This window comes from Ranitomeya imitator, chromosome 5 (genome assembly GCF_032444005.1).
Source record: "Ranitomeya imitator isolate aRanImi1 chromosome 5, aRanImi1.pri, whole genome shotgun sequence".
Classification (NCBI taxonomy): Eukaryota; Metazoa; Chordata; class Amphibia; order Anura; family Dendrobatidae; genus Ranitomeya; species Ranitomeya imitator.
In genome coordinates this window covers 176,301,666-176,321,868 of record NC_091286.1, presented here as the reverse complement: position 1 = coordinate 176,321,868, position 20,203 = coordinate 176,301,666, and the positions used below count along the sequence as shown (strand labels likewise).

Here is a 20,203-nt window from a genome sequence, read left to right as displayed (position 1 = left end):
GGTCATGGTGTAGCGGTATTTGTTCTTTGTATGTGATATTCGATCACTGTGGTGGTAATATGTCATCTGGTCATAGTGCTGTGGTATTTGTTCTTTGTATGTGATATTATTGGTCATTTAAAAAATTGAAAAATAAATTAAAATATACCTAAATTGTATTGCATATTTTAACATATATTTAATAGGTTACAGTAGAGTAGGGCCCGGCCAAAAGTGTCTACCGTGTTATGTGGCGGCTTAAATAATCTTTTGGCCAAAACAAAAACTGCTGGCTATATGTGTGATCTGGTGATGGGAACTGTTAATATGTGATAGGTGAGAAGTGGAGTTTTTCCAAGAGAGAGAGGTGGGACTGTGGACAGTTCGAGGGGTGGAGCGTGGAGGCGGGGCTGGGGTGGAGCCTGGGCGGAGTCTCAAGGGGGCCCCGAAAATTTTGCCAGTATGGGGCCCCGAAATTTCTAGTGGCAGCCCTGCTTGCCGTGTGCACAAACAGTGGTTTGTGACCACATATGAGGTATTGGTGTACTCAGGAGAAATTGCCCAACACATTTTAGGATCCATTTTATCCTGTTGCCCATGTGAAAATGAAAAAATTGAGGCTAAAATAATTTTTTTTTGAAAAAAAGTACTTTTTCATTTTTAGGGATCAATTTGTGAAGCACCTGGGGGTTCAAAGTGCTCACTATGCATCTAGATAAGCTGCTTGGGGGGTCTAGTTTCCAAAATGGGGTCACTTGTGGGGAAGCTCCAATGTTTAGGCACACGGGGGCTCTCCAAGCGCAACATGGTGTCCGCTAATGATTGGAGCCAATTTTTCATTGAAAAATTCAAATGGCGCTCCTTCCCTTCCTAGCCCTGTCGTGCGCCCAGACAGTGGTCCCCCCCCCACATATGAGGTATCGGCGTACTCAGGACAAATTGTACAATAAAGTTTGGGGTCCAGTTTCTCTTTTTACCCTTTGGAAAATAAAAAGATTGTTGCTAAAACATAATTTTTGTGACTAAAAAGTTAAATGTTCATTTTTTCCTTCCATGTTGCTTCCGCTGCTGTGAAGTACCTGAAGGGTTAATAAACTTCTTGAATGTGGTTTTGAGTATCTTGAGGGGTGCAGTTTTTAGAATGGTGTCACTTTTGGGTATTTTCAGCCATATAGACCCCTCAAACTGACTTCAAATGTGAGGTGGTCCCTAAAAAAATGGTTTTGTAAATTTCATTGTAAAAATGAGAAATCGCTGGTCAAATTTTAACCCTTATAACTTCCTAGCAAAAAAAATGTTTCCAAAATTGTGCTGATGTAAAGTATACATGTGGGAAATGTTATTTGTTAACTATTTTGTGTCACATAACTCTCTGGTTTAACAGAATAAAAATTCAAAATTTGAAAATTGCTAAATTTTAAAAATTTTAGCCAAATTTCCATTTTTTCCACAAATAAATGCAAAAATTATCGACCTAAATTTACCACTAACATGAAGCCCAATATGTCACGAAAAAACAATCTCAGAACTGTTACGATCCGTTGAAGCGTTCCCGAGTTATTACCTCATAAAGGGACACTGGTCAGAAGTGCAAAAGACGGCAAGGTCATTAAGGTCAAAATAGGCTGGGTCATGAAGGGGTTAAAGATAGGAAAACACGACGCATGCGGAAGTATGTGGCCGAAACGCTGCGGACACAACCGCAAATGTGAAACCTTAGGCTGCCAGTTAGGCCCTAGGCCTTTATGTTTACTTGCAAGGGAATGCATATAGTTGCATGAGTGCACAATTTAACAGCCCCGCTGCACCGCAACTATGGGTGCTCTACTACACGGCAGAGGTCCTTACAGTAATGGCCATAGGGGTCAGTGAGGTGGCGTATCACAGGCTGCTCATAACTGCGAGCCTCATGTACTACCTCGGTACCACGCACGGGGGCAGCACCGTCCCCGGATGAAACCTGCGGGCGGTCTCCGTGCAGTCAGCTCTCCAGTACAGAGGAGGCGGCCGGAGCTCGGCGTTCTGTAGTCAGAGAGCAACACACACCGGAGGCCCGGCAGACACAAGTCATTGGTTAGCGCTGCTGGGATCCACAACCTGCGACAGCTAGGAAGATGGATTCAGATTATGCCGCATTTGAAAGCTCCCTCTACACTGAATTCAAACACTTCTGCAAGAAGATCAGCGCTGCGTACGATTATCTGCAGGAGGAGCTGACGCCGTACAGAGATGACCGCTACTACAGGTACTGGCGGCCAGTGTGCGGCGGACGGCAGGGAGGGAGAAGAGCAGGGAGGCAGCACAGAGAGCAGGGGGACAGCAGGGAGGCAGCACAGAGAGCAGGGAGGCAGCACAGAGAGCAGGGAGGCATCACAGAGCAGGGAGGCAGCGAGGACAGCAGGGAGGCAGCACAGAAAGCAGGGGGACAGCAGGGAGGCAGCACAGACGGCAGGGAGGCAGTGAGGACAGCAGGGAGGCAGCACAGAGAGCAGGGAGGCAGCGAGGACAGCAGGGAGGCAGCACAGAGAGCAGGGAGGCAGCACAGAGAGCAGGGAGGCAGCACAGAAAGCAGGGGGACAGCAGGGAGGCAGCATAGAGAGCAGGGAGGCAGCAAGGACAGCAGGGAGGCAGCACAGAGCAGGGAGGCAGCACAGAGAGCAGGGAGGCAGCGAGGACAGCAGGGAGGCAGCACAGAGAGCAGGGGACAGCAGGGAGGCAGCACAGAAAGCAGGGAGGCAGCGAGGACAGCAGGGAGGCAGCGAGGACAGCAGGGAGGCAGCACAGAGAGCAGGGAGGCAGCGAGGACAGCAGGGAGGCAGCACAGAGCAGGGAGGCAGCACAGAGAGCAGGGAGGCAGCGAGGACAGCAGGGAGGCAGCACAGAGAGCAGGGAGGCAGCACAGAAAGCAGGGGGACAGCAGGGAGGCAGCATAGAGAGCAGGGAGGCAGCAAGGACAGCAGGGAGGCAGCACAGAGCAGGGAGGCAGCACAGAGAGCAGGGAGGCAGCGAGGACAGCAGGGAGGCAGCACAGAGAGCAGGGGACAGCAGGGAGGCAGCACAGAAAGCAGGGAGGCAGCGAGGACAGCAGGGAGGCAGCACAGAAAGCAGGGAGGCAGCACAGAGAGCAGGGAGGCAGCGAGGACAGCAGGGAGGCAGCACAGAAAGCAGGGGGACAACAGGGAGGCAGCACAGAGAGCAGGGAGGCAGCACAGAGAGCAGGGAGGCAGCAGGGAGGCAGCGAGGACAGCAGGGAGGCAGCACAGAAAGCAGGGGGACAGCAGGGAGGCAGCACAGAGAGCAGGGAGGCAGCGAGGACAGCAGGGAGGCGGCACAGAAAGCAGGGGGACAGCAGGGAGGCAGCACAGAGAGCAGGGAGGCAGCACAGAGAGCAGGGAGGCAGCACAGAGCAGGGAGGCAGCGAGGACAGCAGGGAGGCAGCACAGAGAGCAGGGAAGCAGGGAGGCAGCACAGAGAGCAGGGAGGCAGCACAGAGAGGGAGACAGCGAGGACAGCAGGGAGGCAGCAGGGAGGCAGCACAGAAAGCAGGGGGACAGCAGGGAGGCAGCACAGAGAGCAGGGAGGCAGCGAGGACAGCAGGGAGGCAGCACAGAGAGCAGGGAGGCAGCGAGGACAGCAGGGAGGCAGCACAGAGAGCAGGGAGGCAGCGAGGACAGCAGGGAGGCAGCGAGGACAGCAGGGAGGCAGCACAGAGAGCAGGGAGGCAGCACAGAGAGCAGGGAGGCAGCACAGAGAGCAGGGAGGCAGCACAGAGAGCAGGGAGGCAGCGAGGACAGTAGGGAGGCAGCACAGAGAGCAGGGAGGCAGCGAGGACAGCAGGGAGGCAGCACAGAAAGCAGGGAGGCAGCGAGGAGAGCAGGGAGGCAGCGAGGAGAGCAGGGAGGCAGCGAGGAGAGCAGGGAGGCATCGAGGACAGCAGGGAGGCAGCACAGAGAGCAGGGAGGCAGCGAGGACAGCAGGGAGGCAGCGCACAGAGCAGGGTGGCAGCGAGGACAGTAGGGAGGCAGCGTAGAGAGCAGGGTGGCAGCGAGGACAGCAAGGAGGCAGCGCAGAGAGCAGGGTGGCAGCGAGGCCTGCAAGGAGGCAGCAAGGACAGCAGGAAGGCAGCGCAGGGAGGCAGCGAGGACAGCAAGGAGGCAGCGCAGACAGCAAGGAGGCAGCGAGGACAGCAAGGAGGCAGCAAAGACAGCAGGGAGGCAGCGCAGAGAGCAGGGTGGCAGCGAGAACAGCAAGGAGGCAGCAAGGACAGCATGGAGGCAGCGCAGAGGGCAGGGTGGCAGTGAGGACAGCAGAGAGGCAGCGAGGATAGCAAGGAGGCAGCAAGGACAGCAGGGAGGCAGCGCAGAGAGAGGGTGGCAGCGAGGACAGCAAGGACAGCAGGAAGGCAGCGCAGACAGCAAGGAGGCAGCGAGGACAGCAAGGAGGCAGCAAAGACAGCCGGGAGGCAGCGCAGAGAGCAGGGTGGCAGCACAGAAAGCAGGGAGGCAGCACAGAGCAGGGAGGCAGCACAGAAAGCAGGGAGGCAGCGAGGACAGCAGTGAGGCAGCACAGAGAGCAGGGAGGCAGCGAGGACAGCAGGGAGGCAGCGAGGACAGCAGGGAGGCGGCACAGAGAGCAGGGAAGCGGCACAGAAAGCAGGGAGGCAGCACAGAGAGCAGGGAGGCAGCGAGGACAGCAGGGAGGCAGCGAGGACAGCAGGGAGGCAGCACAGAGAGCAGGGAGGCAGAACAGAGAGCAGGGAGGCAGCGAGGACAGCAGGGAAGCGCAGGGAGGCAGCGAGGACAGCAAGGAGGCAGCGCAGACAGCAAGGAGGCAGCGAGGACAGCAAGGAGGCAGCAAAGAGAGCAGGGTGGCAGCGAGAACAGCAAGGAGGCAGCAAGGACAGCATGGAGGCAGCGCAGAGGGCAGGGTGGCAGTAAGGACAGCAGAGAGGCAGCGAGGACAGCAGGGAGGCAGCGCAGAGAGCAGGGTGGCAGCGAGGACAGCAAGGAGGCAGCAAGGACAGCAGGAAGGCAGCAAGGAGGCAGCGCAGACAGCAAGGAGGCAGCGAGGACAGCAAGGAGGCAGCAAAGACAGCCGGGAGGCAGCGCAGAGAGCAGGGTGGCAGCGAGAACAGCAAGGAGGCAGCAAGGACAGCATGGAGGCAGCGCAGAGGGCAGGGTGGCAGTGAGGACAGCAAGGAGGCAGCAAGGAGGCAGCAAGGACAGCAGGGAGGCAGCGCAGACAGCAAGGAGGCAGCAAAGATATCATGGAGGCAGCGCAGAGGGCAGGGTGGCAGCGAGGACAGCAGGGAGGCAGCGCAGAGAGCAGGGTGGTAGCGAGGACAGCAGGGAGGCAACGAGGATAGCAAGGAGGCAGCAGGGAGGCAGCGCAGAGAGCAGGGTGGCAGCGAGGACAGCAAGGAGACAGCAAGGACAGCAGGGAGGCAGCGCAGAGAGCATGGAGGCAGCAAGGACAGCATGGAGGCAGCGAGGACAGCAGGGAGGCAGCGCAGACAGCAAGGAGGCAGCAAGGACAGCAGGGAGGCAGCACAGAGAGCAGGGAGGCAGCAAGGACAGCAGAGAGCAGGGTGGCAGCAAGGACAGCAGGGAGGCAGCGCAGACAGCAAGGAGGCAGCGAGGATAGCAAGGACAGCAGGGAGGCAGCGCAGGGAGGCAGCGAGAACAGGAAGGAGGCAGCATTCAGTGGGGACAGCAGGTAGGCAGTAATGGCAGAGCTGACAGCAGGGAGGCAGCACTGCCAATGGGAACAGCAGGGAGGCAGCGCGGACAGCAGGCAGGCAGTGAGGACAGCAGGGTGGCAGCAAGGACAGCAGGGAGGCAGCACCGGCAGTGCGGATAGCAGGGAGGGAGTCAGCGAGAACAGCAAGGAGGCAGCACTCTCAGTGGGAACAACAGGGAGGCAGTAAAGGCAGAGCTGACAGTAGGGAGGCAGCACTGGCAGTGGGGACAGCAGGGAGGCAGTACTGGCAGGGAGGCCGCAATGACAGCAGGGAAGCAGCACTGGCAGCAGGGAGGAAGCGAGGACAGCAAGTAGGCAGTGAGGAAAGCAGGGTGGCAGTGCGGACATCAGAGAGGCAGCACTGGCAGCGTGGACAGCAGGGAGGCAACGAGTACAGGAGGGAGGCAGCGTGGACAGCAGGAAGGCATCACTGGCAGCGCGGACAGCAGTAAGCAGCACTGGCAGTGCAAACAGCAGGGAGGCATCACTGGCAGCCCCCTCCCTGTGCGATGCAGCCCTATGCCACCGAAACGCTGGGATCAAGATTGATCGCAGTGTTTCGGGGGTTAAAGTGGCGGGAGCGATCTGTGAACCATTAATGGCACATAGTGCCTGACGTCAGCTGTGATAATTAGTTGAAACACCTGCCGCAATCGGCCGCACTCCCCCCCCCCCCCCCCCCCCGTGAGTGCTGCTGATTGCATATGACGTACTATCCTGTCGAGGGTCAGACAGGCCCAGGTCACCTCCATGGGATAGTACTTCTAAGGTCAGAAAGGGGTTAAAAGGTTAAATGACTTTGGGCCACTGATTCTAAACCACCATTACATACATAGTGATGCTCCGCATCAAACACAGACCCTTTCAGCCTGGCTCAAATGGGTTCTGGGTATCAGAATTGGCATCAAAGTGGGCAAACAGACAATTTTCAAAGATGTAAATAAGTAACTGATGTTATTAAGGGTATTCAAATCTGTGAAAATCTGCTGTTTGCCCACTTTGATGCCAGATCTGATACCCAGAACCCATTTGGGCCAGACTTAAAGGATCTGGGTTTGATGTGGGGCATCACTATGTATGTAATTGTGGTGTGGTCCAAAGTCATTTAACCATTTAAATGACTTTCTTATTCAAATCTGTGAAAATCGACTGCCCGCTTTGATGCCAGTTATAATGCCCAGAACACATTTGGGCCAGGCTGGAGAGACCTGGTTTTTATGTGGGGCGCCCTCTTCTATATGTCTGCAGTGTGATATCAGTGGCCCAAAGTCATTTAACCCTTTCATTAATGCCCTTCGGTGCCCACTTTGATGCCCATTTTTGTGCCAGTTTTATCATTTTTGTAACTTGTTAAGTGTATTCACATCAGGGCACCTCGCTGCATTGTATGTTATTATTGTGATGCTTATTTTTTGTTGTTAAACCTATAAGCATTATAAAAAACAGAAAAGAAAAAATTGCTGATTAAGAAACTGGACGAATAAGAAACCAACTTCAGCATTGTGACTGTTGTGTAGTCTGTAGTGCTGTGACTGTGCAGTCTCATTCATGTGTGCAGTGACTGTAGGGTCTCAGCGTGCTTGTGACTTGTCACTGGAGGACTCACCCTATAACCTGAGCACCCATAGCTCTCAGTACCCGAACAGTTGTCTTCTCACTGACATCATTCCTCCTCAGCATCTGAAATGGTCTTAAATCCAGAACTGGCACCGATGGCCGCTAATGATGCATGCTAAGCTGTCATCAGGTTAGAAATGATCAGCTCTCTTTTTCCAGAGATTTGCACCTTTTACTCGGTGATTTTTATTATTCTGTACTGATGGGGTGTGGCTTACAGAATAATTATGCAGAGCAGCCTAAAGAGACGACCCCCAAGAATCCTGTGAGCATTGCCTCCAACCCCCTTTTTTTTAAAAAGTAAAAAGGCTCATAAACATTCAGATTCAATAGGACTGCTGGCGAGTGCAGGGCATGGCTTCCTGCAGCTGGGCCGTACACAATGAATGGGCCCGAGCCTGAGAATGCGCAGTTCATCTCCATTAAAGACATGGCAACAGGTATGATTCTGAAGTTGGTTTCTTAGGCTACTTTCACACTAGCGTCGTGCACTGCACGTCGCAATGCGTCGTTTAGGTGAAAAAACGCATCCTGCAAAATTGCTTGCAGGATGTGTTTTTTCTCCATTGATTAACATTAGCGACGCATTGCGACACGTCGCAACCGTGTTGCGGCGGACCGTCGGCTGCAAAAAACGTTACATGTAAGGTTTTTTGCTGCCAACGGTCCGCTTCTTCCGACCGCGCCTGCGCGGCCAGAACTCCGCCCGCACCTCACAATGGGGCAGCGGATGCGCTGGAAAAATGCATCCGCTGCCCCCATTGTGCGGCGCTTTCGCTGCTTGCGTCGGTGCGCCGCAACGTCGCATAGCGACGTGCAGTGCACGACGCAAGTGTGAAAGTAGCCTTATTTGGCAATTTCTTTTTTTCTGTTTTTTACTGGTTTAACAGCAAAAATAAAAAAATTACAATAATAAAACAATACAGCGAGGTGCCCTGATGTAATATGCTTAAGAGCAGCGGCAAAAGTTATAAAACTGGCAAAAAGTGGGCACTGAAGGGCGTTATTGAAAGGGTTACATGGCTTTTGGGCCCCTGATCTCACAAAAGCATTACACAGATAGTAATGGGCCGCATCCCGTTCAAGTCACTGGACAAGTAAGACCTCTTTCACACTTTCGTCTTTCAGCTTCCGTCATAATCCATCAATTTTTGAGAATGCAGGATCCTGCAAAAAACTTTGCAGGATCCTGCATTTTCCCATAGACTTCTATTAGCGACGGATGGCCATCCATTTCATCCGTCGTGCACTGGATCCGTCGGAAAATAGCGGTCCGTCGTGCGGAGAGAACGTTCAGAGTAACGTTTTTTCTGCACGTCGGAAAATCGGTCAGCGACGCATTCTGCGCTGCCCGTCGTTGGCTATAATGGAAGCCTATGGAAGCAGGATCCATCGCTGACCGTCACACACAGGAATCCAGCGACGTATCATGTTTTTCCCCTCTGAGCATGCCCGGAAGGATTTTCAAATCCAGGAAAAAGTGTCTCTCCCTCTCTCTCCCTCTCTCCCCTGAAATTTCTCCATTGAAATTGTGGCAACAACACAAACGACGCATCCGTCATTACACTGGATGTGTCACACACGTTTTTCAATATTTTCATAACATCCGTCGATACGTCATTTTACTGCACAACGACGCCCTCCAGTAGAAGACGGAAGTGTGAAAGAATCCTAAGCCAACTTCAGCATTGTGCATCCTATCCCTATCTAGGGGGATATCTATCTGAGGGATGTTATTCTGGATTATCTCAATGAGAATAACTGTTTAACTCCATATCAGCATGGGTTTATGAGAAATCGCTCCTGTCAAACCAATCTAATCAGTTTTTATGAAGAGGTAAGCTATAGACTGGACCACGGTGAGTCATTGGACGTGGTATATCTCGATTTTTCCAAAGCGTTTGATACCGTGCCGCACAAGAGGTTGGTACACAAAATGAGAATGCTTGGTCTGGGGGAAAATGTGTGTAAATGGGTTAGTAACTGGCTTAGTGATAGAAAGCAGAGGGTGGTTATAAATGGTATAGTCTCTAACTGGGTCGCTGTGACCAGTGGGGTACCGCAGGGGTCAGTATTGGGACCTGTTCTCTTCAACATATTCATTAATGATCTGGTAGAAGGTTTACACAGTAAAATATCGATATTTGCAGATGATACAAAACTATGTAAAGCAGTTAATACAAGAGAAGATAGTATTCTGCTACAGATGGATCTGGATAAGTTGGAAACTTGGGCTGAAAGGTGGCAGATGAGGTTTAACAATGATAAATGTAAGGTTATACACATGGGAAGAGGGAATCAATATCACGATTACACACTGAACGGGAAACCACTGGGTAAATCTGACAGGGAGAAGGACTTGGGGATCCTAGTTAATGATAAACTTACCTGGAGCAGCCAGTGCCAGGCAGCAGCTGCCAAGGCAAACAGGATCATGGGGTGCATTAAAAGAGGTCTGGATACACATGATGAGAGCATTATACTGCCTCTGTACAAATCCCTAGTTAGACCGCACATGGAGTACTGTGTCCAGTTTTGGGCACCGGTGCTCAGGAAGGATATAATGGAACTAGAGAGAGTACAAAGGAGGGCAACAAAATTAATAAAGGGGATGGGAGAACTACAATACCCAGATAGATTAGCGAAATTAGGATTATTTAGTCTAGAAAAAAGACGACTGAGGGGCGATCTAATAACCATGTATAAGTATATAAGGGGACAATACAAATATCTCGCTGAGGATCTGTTTATACCAAGGAAGGTGACGGGCACAAGGGGGCATTCTTTGCGTCTGGAGGAGAGAAGGTTTTTCCACCAACATAGAAGAGGATTCTTTACTGTTAGGGCAGTGAGAATCTGGAATTGCTTGCCTGAGGAGGTGGTGATGGCGAACTCAGTCGAGGGGTTCAAGAGAGGCCTGGATGTCTTCCTGGAGCAGAACAATATTGTATCATACAATTATTAGGTTCTGTAGAAGGACGTAGATCTGGGGATTTATTATGATGGAATATAGGCTGAACTGGATGGACAAATGTCTTTTTTCGGCCTTACTAACTATGTTACTATGTTACTATGTTACTAGGGATCACTGGGGGTCCCAACAATCAGCAAGTTATCTCCATACCTATCAGTAGGGGATAACTTCTATTTTGGGGGAATAACTGTTTACATGTATGAAATAATCTTAATTCAATGAGCTGTATGCAGTAGTGTTTTCTGTTGTAATAGTAATTTGTGCAATCTTAAACGCTTTTTTGGGGGTAACTATATTGGGGACTCACACTTCCTTCCAGTATCATTGGTACCGTACATGTACTATTTGCTGACTTAATTGAATAGTGGTCAGTCATCAGAGAAGCTTCAACCAGGTCAGGCTACGGACATGTTGTCTGTTACCATGGAGATGCATTGGTCTGGATCCAGCCTATAGAAGGCAAATGATAGATATTTGAATAATAGCTATTTGCAAAGAAGCTTCATTTTTCATTTTGGGTACATTGGATCAATAAAAACGGATGTTTCAGTAAATGGCACACGTTCATTTTTAGGAAAAATTAGATTAGGCTACTTTCACACTAGTGTTTTTTGCAATACGTCGCAATGCGTCGTTTATGGGAAAAAACGCATCCTGCAAAGTTGTTTGTAGGATGCGTTTTTGCCCCATAGATTAACATTAGCGACGCATTGACACACGTTGCAACCGTCGTGCGATGGTTGCGCCGTGTTGTGGCAGACCGCCGGGAGCAAAAAACGTTACATGTAACGTTTTTTGCTGCCGACGGACCGCTTTTTCCGACCGCGCATGCGCGGCCGGAACTCCGCCCCCACCTCCCCCGCACCTCAAAATGGGGCAGCGGATGCGCAGGAAACATGCATCTGCTGCCTCCGTTGTGCGGCGCATTCACTGCTAGCGTCGGAACCTCGGCCCGACGCACTGCAACGGGCCGAATCCAATGCTAGTGTGAAAGAGGCCTTAGATGACAACTGCTTTGTATTTTTTTTTAAATTTTTTTAAATATTTTAGTCAAAAACTTTAACCCCTTCCCACATAATGACAGAACTGCCATCTGCTGTAGAATCCGACTGCAGGTAATAAAGCCATATACGGTATGTATTCAATAAGCATAGTGACCTGCGGAATAAGATAACACCTTATTTGTGTTATTTGTTTAGTGTGGTGATTTAAAATGCAAAAAGAAACAGTGGCAGAATTGCTATTTCTTTAAGTTCCTCCCAATAAAGAGTTAGTAAAATATTGTTACAGCATTATATGCACCCTAAAATGATCCGCTGACAGATACAACTCATCCTGAAAAAAGTCGCGGCTTCTGATTGGTCGCGTGCCGCTCATGTGACCGCCACGCGACCAATCAGAAGCCGTGACGTCATTCTCATTCACTAAACTCCTAATTCTAGGAATTTAGGACCTGCGAATGACGTCACGGCTTCTGATTGGTCGCGTGGTGGTCACATGGGCGGCACGCGACCAATCAGAAGCCGGGACGTCATTCCTCAGGTCCTAAACGCGCGCATTTTAAACAAAGAAGCCTGCCGGTTACCAGCGTGATGTCCAGGGGCCGCCGGAGAGGTGAATATATCAATATTTTTTATTTTAATTCTTTATTTTACACATTAATATGGATCCCAGGGCCTGAAGGAGAGTTTCCTCTCCTTCAGACCCTGGGAACCATCAGGATACCTTCCGATACTTGGTGTCCCATTGACTTGTATTGGTATCGGATATCGGTATCGGCGATATCCGATATTTTTCGGGTATCGGCCGATACTATCCGATACCGATACTTTCAAGTATCGGACGGTATCGCTCAACACTAGTTATCATACAACTGTATACCTACCATTTTTTACAGAACAGAAAAAGGGACAAACCATGTGGTGTGCTACACACATAGTAGCAGCTTTTTATAGCACCCCTAGCCACATCCATTTACGAGTTCTATCTATCCTGGCAGGAGGCGATGTCAGAATGTCCATCAGTGCCGTGGCAGTGAGGGACATTCAGTAGACACCGGAGACTGCAGGGGCCAAATCTTTTACAATCCCGGTTTGTCAAGGAAGGTTGGAACGAGAGATGATCGATTCATGAGACTCTGGGCCAGGTCAGTGGTACTTGGCAGCTGGACAGGAGGCCTGTGAATCTTACTTTCCGGCACCCCCTACATCAGGGGTGTCAAACTGCATTCCTCGAGGGCCGCAAACCATGCGTGTTTTCAAGATTTCCTTAGCATTGCACAAGGTGCTGCAATCATTATGTATTGTAGGGATTTCACTCACTCGGGTGCGACGTCTGAGACTCAGGAGGCACGTTTCTTGAAAAGTTCATAGGGTTTATTGCATCATAAACCACGTGCCGAAATAACAGAAAACAAATAGCCTTTGGCTCAGGAAAAGAAAACAAATGTCCAGTCCTTCCGGCTCAGTCCTGGAGCCTTGACACACACAGGAGGGTTTCACCTCCTCACATATCTACCTGTGTTAAGCATTAGGCTTTCTTTTATATGTCTAACCACACCCAGAACCCATCACATGACCAGACATGTGGTTGTGACATCACCACAGGTCCTGAAACACATATAGGTAGCTATGGTTACATCACAGCAGCAAGCCATCTATAAGACACATATCTCCCATCGATTAGACATCCTTTAGCCACGCTACAGTGTGTAGGTGATTAAATTATCACCTGTGCAGTACAAGGAAATACTGAAAACATGACCTGGTTGCAGCCCTCGAGGAATGCAGTTTGACACCCCTGCCCTACATGGTTTTTGATTAGCTAGGGCTGGCGCAACATAATGTGTGCATCATGGTCATCTCCAGTTGGGATCTAAAGATTTATTTTTTGTTCACTCATTCATAGTCATTGCAGCCATAACTCTCTTTTTTTTTTTTTTTTTTTTAATAAAAATTTAGTTTTTTTTTTAAATTCTTTTTTGTAACACAACAGTACAAAACAACAACTCAACCATGAAAGGGGTCCCTCTTCTATCCCCCACCACAAGTCACCCTCTTAAACAAAACATCTTGAGATAAATATTTCACAATTCTGTCCACAGCAGATTAGAAGTCTTACAATATGAATAACCGCAATCATAACAATATTAACCCCTCTTTCTGCCGGCTGACGGAATAGTACGTCAGCTGGCAGTATCCCCCATTTTGAGGTGGGCTCCAGCGGTGAGCCCACCTCAAAGCCGCAACATGTCAGCTGTTTTCATGTCAACTAGTTAAATGCCGCTGTCAAACACTGACAACGGCATTTAACAAGCGCTGCCGGAAGTACTCGTACCGCTGACCCCGTCACGTAATCGGAGGTCATCGGTGCATTGCCATCACAACCAGAGGTCTACTCGAGACCTCTATGATCGTTGATGTCAGATTGCTATGAGCGTCACCCTGTTGCGGTCGGCGCTCATAGCATGCCTGTAATTCTGCTGCATAGAGGTGATCTGAGCATCACATCTGTGTAGCAGAGGCGATCGAGTAGTGCATGCTTCTAGCCTCCCATGGAGGCTATTGAAGCATGCCAAAATTAAAAAATGTGTTTAAAAATATAAAAGTTCAAATCACCCCCCTTTCGCCCCATTCAAAATACAACAATAAAAAAAAATCAAACCTACACATATTTGGTATCGCCGTGTTCAGAATCGCCCGATCTATCAATAAAAAAAAAAGGATTAACCTGATCGCTAAACAGTGTAGCGAGAAAAATCAAAACGCGAAAATTAGGTTTTTTTGGTCGCCATGAGATTGCATCAAAATGCAATAACGGGTGATCAAAAGAACATATCTGCACAAATGTGTATATTTAAAAACGTCAGCTCGGCACACAAAAAATAAGCCCTCACTCAACCCCAGATCACGAAATGTGGAGACGCTACGGGTATCGGAAAGATGCACAGTTTTGGTTTTTTTTTTTAGCAAATGTTGGAATTTTTTTTACCACTTAGATAAAAGAGAACCTAGACATGTTTGGTGTCTATGAACTTGTAATGACCTGGAGAATTATAATAGCAGGTCAGTTTTAGCATTTAGTGAACCTAGCAAAAAAGCCAAGCAAAAAACAAGTGTGGGGTTGCACTTTTTTTGCAATTTCATCACACTTGGAATTTTTTTCCCGTTTTCTGTTACACGACATGGTAAAACCAATGGTATCATTCAAAAGCACAACTCGTCCTGCAAAAAATAAGCCCTCACATGGCCATATTGAGGAAAAATAAAAAAGTTATGGCTCTGGAAAAAAGGGGAGCGAAAAACGAAAACGAATAAAGCTCCGGGGGTGAAGGGGTTAATGGGGAATCTAGATCTTGGTTTGGCACAGTTGAATATGTGTCTAAAGCGGTGACCAGAAAAATGCCCACATGGAAAATTGCCCACTCGGAAAATTGCCCACTCGGAAAATTGCCCACTCGGAAAATTGCCCACACGGAAAATTGCCCACACAGAAAATGGCCAATTGCAGCATCACAAACTTTCAGATCCATGATATTTGAGGTGCAAGGTGAAGAATGCCCACAGAAAATTGCCCACAGGCTGAATTATAGGTTAAATGCTCTGTAGGACAGGGGGATAGTATATGCATGTATACATGAGATGCTCTGTAGGGCAGAATAATAAATAATTATAGGTGGGATGCTCTGCAGGACCGAGAATAGAAAAGACCTATAGGTTAATAGCTCTGCAGGACAGGGGGATAGTATGCAGGTATATATGAGATGTTCTGCAGGGCAGAAGAATAATATAGAATTATAGGTGAGATGCTCTGCAGGACAGAATAATATAGAATTATAAGTGAGATGCTCTGCAGGACAGAGAATAGCAAAGAGATATAGGTTAAATGCTGTGCAGGACAGGGGGATAGTATGCAGGTATACGTGAGATGCTCTACAGAACAGAGAATAGTATAGAATTATAGGTGAGATGCTCTACAGCACAGAAGAATGTCTGCGAAAATTGCCCACATAAAAACTGCCGACAAGTTTATTAAGAACAGTTTATTAAGGAGGTCTAATAACAACAATAACTTAAGTTTATTAAACAAAAACAAGAAAAAGCAGAGGCCATACAAAAAGGGGATCACCAAACAGCATGGATTTGTACAAAAAACAACACAGCTTTATTAAGGTGCAAATACAGGACAGATCATTTTAAAAACATCTAAAAACACTTAGAACAATGCCTATAATATGGCAAGTGCCTGTACACAAGGTGAAAGGGGAAAACAGGAACACATACAGATATGTATCTCAGTGACCTATATGGACAGCATATTAATAAAGTGCAAAAAACATGATAACACAAATAAGGCCTAAATAGCTAATAGAGCTGCACATGAAAAAATATACTGTGGTACAGGAAATGTGCTAAAATATGCAACATATGACAGTACTAAACATGGGATCCTGAGATCACTAGTAAGGCCGCATAGATAGATGGCACGTAACGCAGTACACATAAACAAACAACACTATCTGAGTATTTAAACTGCTAAGATATACAAAATGTACTGAAGGCATACAGAGTGCCGACATGGGATCCTGAACTCAGTGGTAAGGCCCTATAGATATATGGCACATAATGCAGTACGCACACACTGGTAACAGTACCTAAATTCAAACAGGAGAATGAATCCAACTATGCATAAAAGGTGTATAAAGTAGAACAAGCATAGAGGCCCTATGTCCCATGGTACTCAGTAATGCACACCTAAAAATAAGCGAGTCAATAGTTAACAGCCGCCAGACAATCTGAGGCTGGCAGCTGATGTCAGCCGCAGTGTGCAGGTCGCTGGCGTCTGACGTCATTGTCAGTCGCCGGCGAGTGCACGCTGCAGCTGCGTGGAGAGAGCAGGAGCGCGGCAGGTAAGGAGAACATGTTTTTATTCAGTCGCCATGACAGCACAACGAGAGAGGGGATCCGCCCTTCAGGGACAGGAAACCTCAGACATAAAAAGGGCGGCACCTCACTCCCCCGCCAGTTGGTTTCCTGTCCCTGACAGTGGAACCTCTTCAGACAGGCCCTGAGAAGAGGGTCGAAGAAAAGAAGTTATCCCACTCCTGACAGGCCAATGCAGGTAGCGGGGGTCCCCTACCTCGGCCTGGTCAGGATGATGGAAGCACCACACGGCAGGGGGACTGTCTGTGTAGGTGACAGCAGGAGGAAGCAGCCCTAGGCAGTGGGGTTGGCTTCTAAAGGTGCCGCTTTATACCTGGTGAGTAGGGTCCCCATGGTACCGCATCTGCTGGAGCCTCCGGGGTCTGTCCGCCGCTTGCACTGGGGTCTGCGATGGCTGGGGAGTGCTGCCGTCCTTGTTCGGCGCGTCTGCTCTCAGCGCCGCAGCTGCGTCCGGAAGAGGCGTGTCCGGATGACGCGGCGCGGGGCGATGACGCGGCCACGCATGCGCGGTGGCGCCTTGTTCCGGCTAATGGCGCCCAGCGTCTGAGGTGGGATTTTGGCCTCAGGGTGTCCGGCGCTCTCAAGCGGCTAGCGGTCGGACCCTATCGGTGCAGTACCAATCAGCGGTACATCGAGTGATTTCCCTGCTGACCCCCATCCGGGGGTGGTACCCAGGAGGATGGATTTAAACGGTGCACTGAGGCCTCAGCGTGTTCCTGTCCACCTTTTCCGGTATGGAGTCACTGGAGGGAACACCGCAGCTGTGCGGTGAACAGCAGCAACCACTTGAGCAGCCTTTGAGAAGCTCCCAGCGACGTTCTACTGGCAGTAGTCGCGCTGGTGGAGCTAAAGCGGCTCAGAAATCAACCAAGTCCTCGGGCCGTAAGGAATCTCCGGCTAAGAGGGACCCCCCCGATCACGGTACCATTTGCTACAGGGATGGGTAAGTGAGCTTCGTGAAAGTACGCTTTCTGATTGCTGTCCCTCCTTGTATTCCCTCTCTCCTTATTAGGTAAGGAAATCTGTGTCCAAGTCCAAGCATAGGGAGTGTGCCATATGTACGGAGCCACTTCCAGATGGACATAAAAAGAAGTTGTGCAGCATCTGCATACAACGTTTAATTGAGGAGGCCCCTGACCTTACGTCTACTCTTAGGGATATGGTTAGACAGGAGGTCAGAGATTCCATGAGTGAAGTATATCGTGGCACAACTGTGTCGGTGCTCAAGAGAGGTTTCCCACACCAGTATATATAGTAGATAAATAACTTGGCACTCAACTTAGTGGGTAGTGATAATAAACAAAAATATTTTTTATTACTTGAATTGCAGCCCAGCATAAACGTTTCGGTTTTTACATTTAAACCTTCTTCAGTAAACCGACTGCTGGCGTAATGGTGAATGTGGGGCACTGATGTATGTAGAGAGGGTCCTATGATGTAGTAATTTGTTGGACCTCAATAGTATAGGCAAGTATCCAGTTAAATGAGATACGTATGTATATATTCGTCCAGAATAGGCTGGTAGAGTAACTAGCTAGTACGACTAACTGGTGCTGGAATAATGCCAAAACTCAAGATAAAGAGTGGTATCCAGATAGATAGCTTGGAATAATGTATTCTGGCCGAAGTGGAAATATATTGCACCGGAGGAACGGATAATAATCTAATGTACAGACTTTAATGGAGACGAATCCATAGTGGAGGTTTAAGGCAGGTATACTCCGGTGTATAGTGGGCAGGAGGTGTGCATCAACGCGGTGTCCGCCGCTAGTTGAACTAGTTGATTCAACTAGCGGCGGACACCGCGTTGATGCACACCTCCTGCCCACTATACACCGGAGTATACCTGCCTTAAACCTCCACTATGGATTCGTCTCCATTAAAGTCTGTGCATTAGATTATTATCCGTTCCTCCGGTGCAATATATTTCCACTTCGGCCAGAATACATTATTCCAAGCTATCTATCTGGATACCACTCTTTATCTTGAGTTTTGGCATTATTCCAGCACCAGTTAGTCGTACTAGCTAGTTACTCTACCAGCCTATTCTGGACGAATATATACATACGTATCTCATTTAACTGGATACTTGCCTATACTATTGAGGTCCAACAAATTACTACATCATAGGACCCTCTCTACATACATCAGTGCCCCACATTCACCATTACGCCAGCAGTCGGTTTACTGAAGAAGGTTTAAATGTAAAATCCGAAACGTTTATGCTGGGCTGCAATTCAAGTAATAAAAAATATTTTTGTTTATTATCACTACCCACTAAGTTGAGTGCCAAGTTATTTATCTACTAGAGATTCCATGAGGTCTCAGAAGACGGTTTCCAGAAAGAGGAAGGAGATATTATCCCCAGCCTCAGATGTAGATTCAGACACAGGTGGTGTAAGCTCGGATTCTCGTCCGTCATCATCATCAGAGGACATGGAATCTAGCCGAGCCTGTCTGTCACTGGATAGGATTAACCACCTAGTCAAAGCCGTCAACAACACTATGGGCATTGACGAGACCCAGACGGAATGTTCCATCCAGGACATAATGTTTAAGGGCATAGATCGCAAATCCCGAAGGGTTTTTCCTGTAGTTGATAAAATTAAGACGCTGATTACAAAAGAATGGAAGAAACCCGAAAGGAAGGGATCACTCCCACCAGCATTCAAAAGGAGGTATCCCTTTGAGGAAGAGGCTTCATCCTCGTGGGACAAGGTCCTGAAATTGGATGCAGCGGTGGCCAAAGCATGTAAGAAAACTTCTCTCCCATTTGAGGATTTGGGAAACCTAAAGGACCCGCTTGATAGGAACGCTGAGGTGTTCCTTAAAGGAGCTTGGGAGACGTCAGCAGGATCCCTGTGGCCAGCAATTGCAGCCACCTGCACAGCCCGGTCGTTGATGGTATGGCTGGGCCATCTGGAAGACCAGCTCAAGGATAAGGTTCCTAGGAACGAAATCCTATCATCTATGTCCATGATTCAGGATGCAGCAGATTCCGTTAGGCTGGCCGCAAGGTCCTCAGCCTTGTCTAATGCAGCCCGTAGAGCTCTTTGGATAAAATGCTGGCCAGGAGACTTACAGGCCAGATCGAAGCTATGTAGCATCCCCTGTGAGGGCGTTCATTTGTTTGGCCCAGTGCTAGATGAACTTCTAGAAAAGGCGGGTGACAGCAAAAAACGATTCCCTCTTTTGACAAGACCCTTCTATAGGCGGGATTACAACAGAGGAGGGCCGTATCGCCGAAGATCGGACAGAGATTCAAATAGAGAATCGACCAGATATAACTCTTACAGAAGAAGAGGTAGAGGTTATATGTTTAACTCCTCTAGAGACTCTAAAAAACCTCAATGACTGGCGGTCCAGGTGGGCGGTAGGCTTTTAGCCTACTACCCGGCCTGGTTAAAGATCACCAATAGTCCATGGATACTCAGTATCATTAAAGAGGGGTTAAAGTTCCAGTTCCATCATATCCCTCAGGACAAATTTAAATTAACTCCTATCCGTTCTTCTCCTGCAGAACAGTTGGCATTGGAGTCAGAGGTTCAAGATCTCCAACAAAAGGGGGTTCTTATTAAAGTACCCACGGAAGAACGAGGTATGTTGTTTTATTCCCCTTTCTTCCTGGTAAAGAAGCCAGATGGGTCATATCGTACCATCGTCAGTCTGAAAGGCCTGAATGAATTCTTGCTGGTCCCATCCTTTAAAATGGAATCTGTGGAAACGGCAATAAAGCTTCTTTTTCACAATTGCTTCATGGTTGTCTTAGATCTGAAAGACGCCTATTACCATGTCCCGATTCATGTAAATCATCAGCGCTTTCTCAGGGTGGCGGTTTCTCTTGCCGACACAGTAGAGCACTTTCAATATCGGGCACTCCCCTTTGGTGTTGCAGTCGCACCACGGGTTTTCACTAAGATTATGGTAGAGGTTATGGCACACCTTCATGAGC

At 48.9% G+C, this 20,203-nt stretch overlaps 1 protein-coding gene across 1 annotated transcript in view; it reads left to right on the top strand.

The window, feature by feature from the left end:
- The first annotated feature begins 1,975 nt into the window (after positions 1–1,975).
- The window catches only part of TMEM181 (transmembrane protein 181), a 325,398-nt gene continuing 307,170 nt past the window's right edge, over positions 1,976–20,203 (top strand). The window contains exon 1 of the mRNA XM_069769350.1: positions 1,976–2,224. Coding sequence (XP_069625451.1) covers positions 2,094–2,224 — 131 coding nt within the window. The 5' untranslated portion in view covers positions 1,976–2,093. The remainder of the gene's footprint in view (positions 2,225–20,203) is intronic.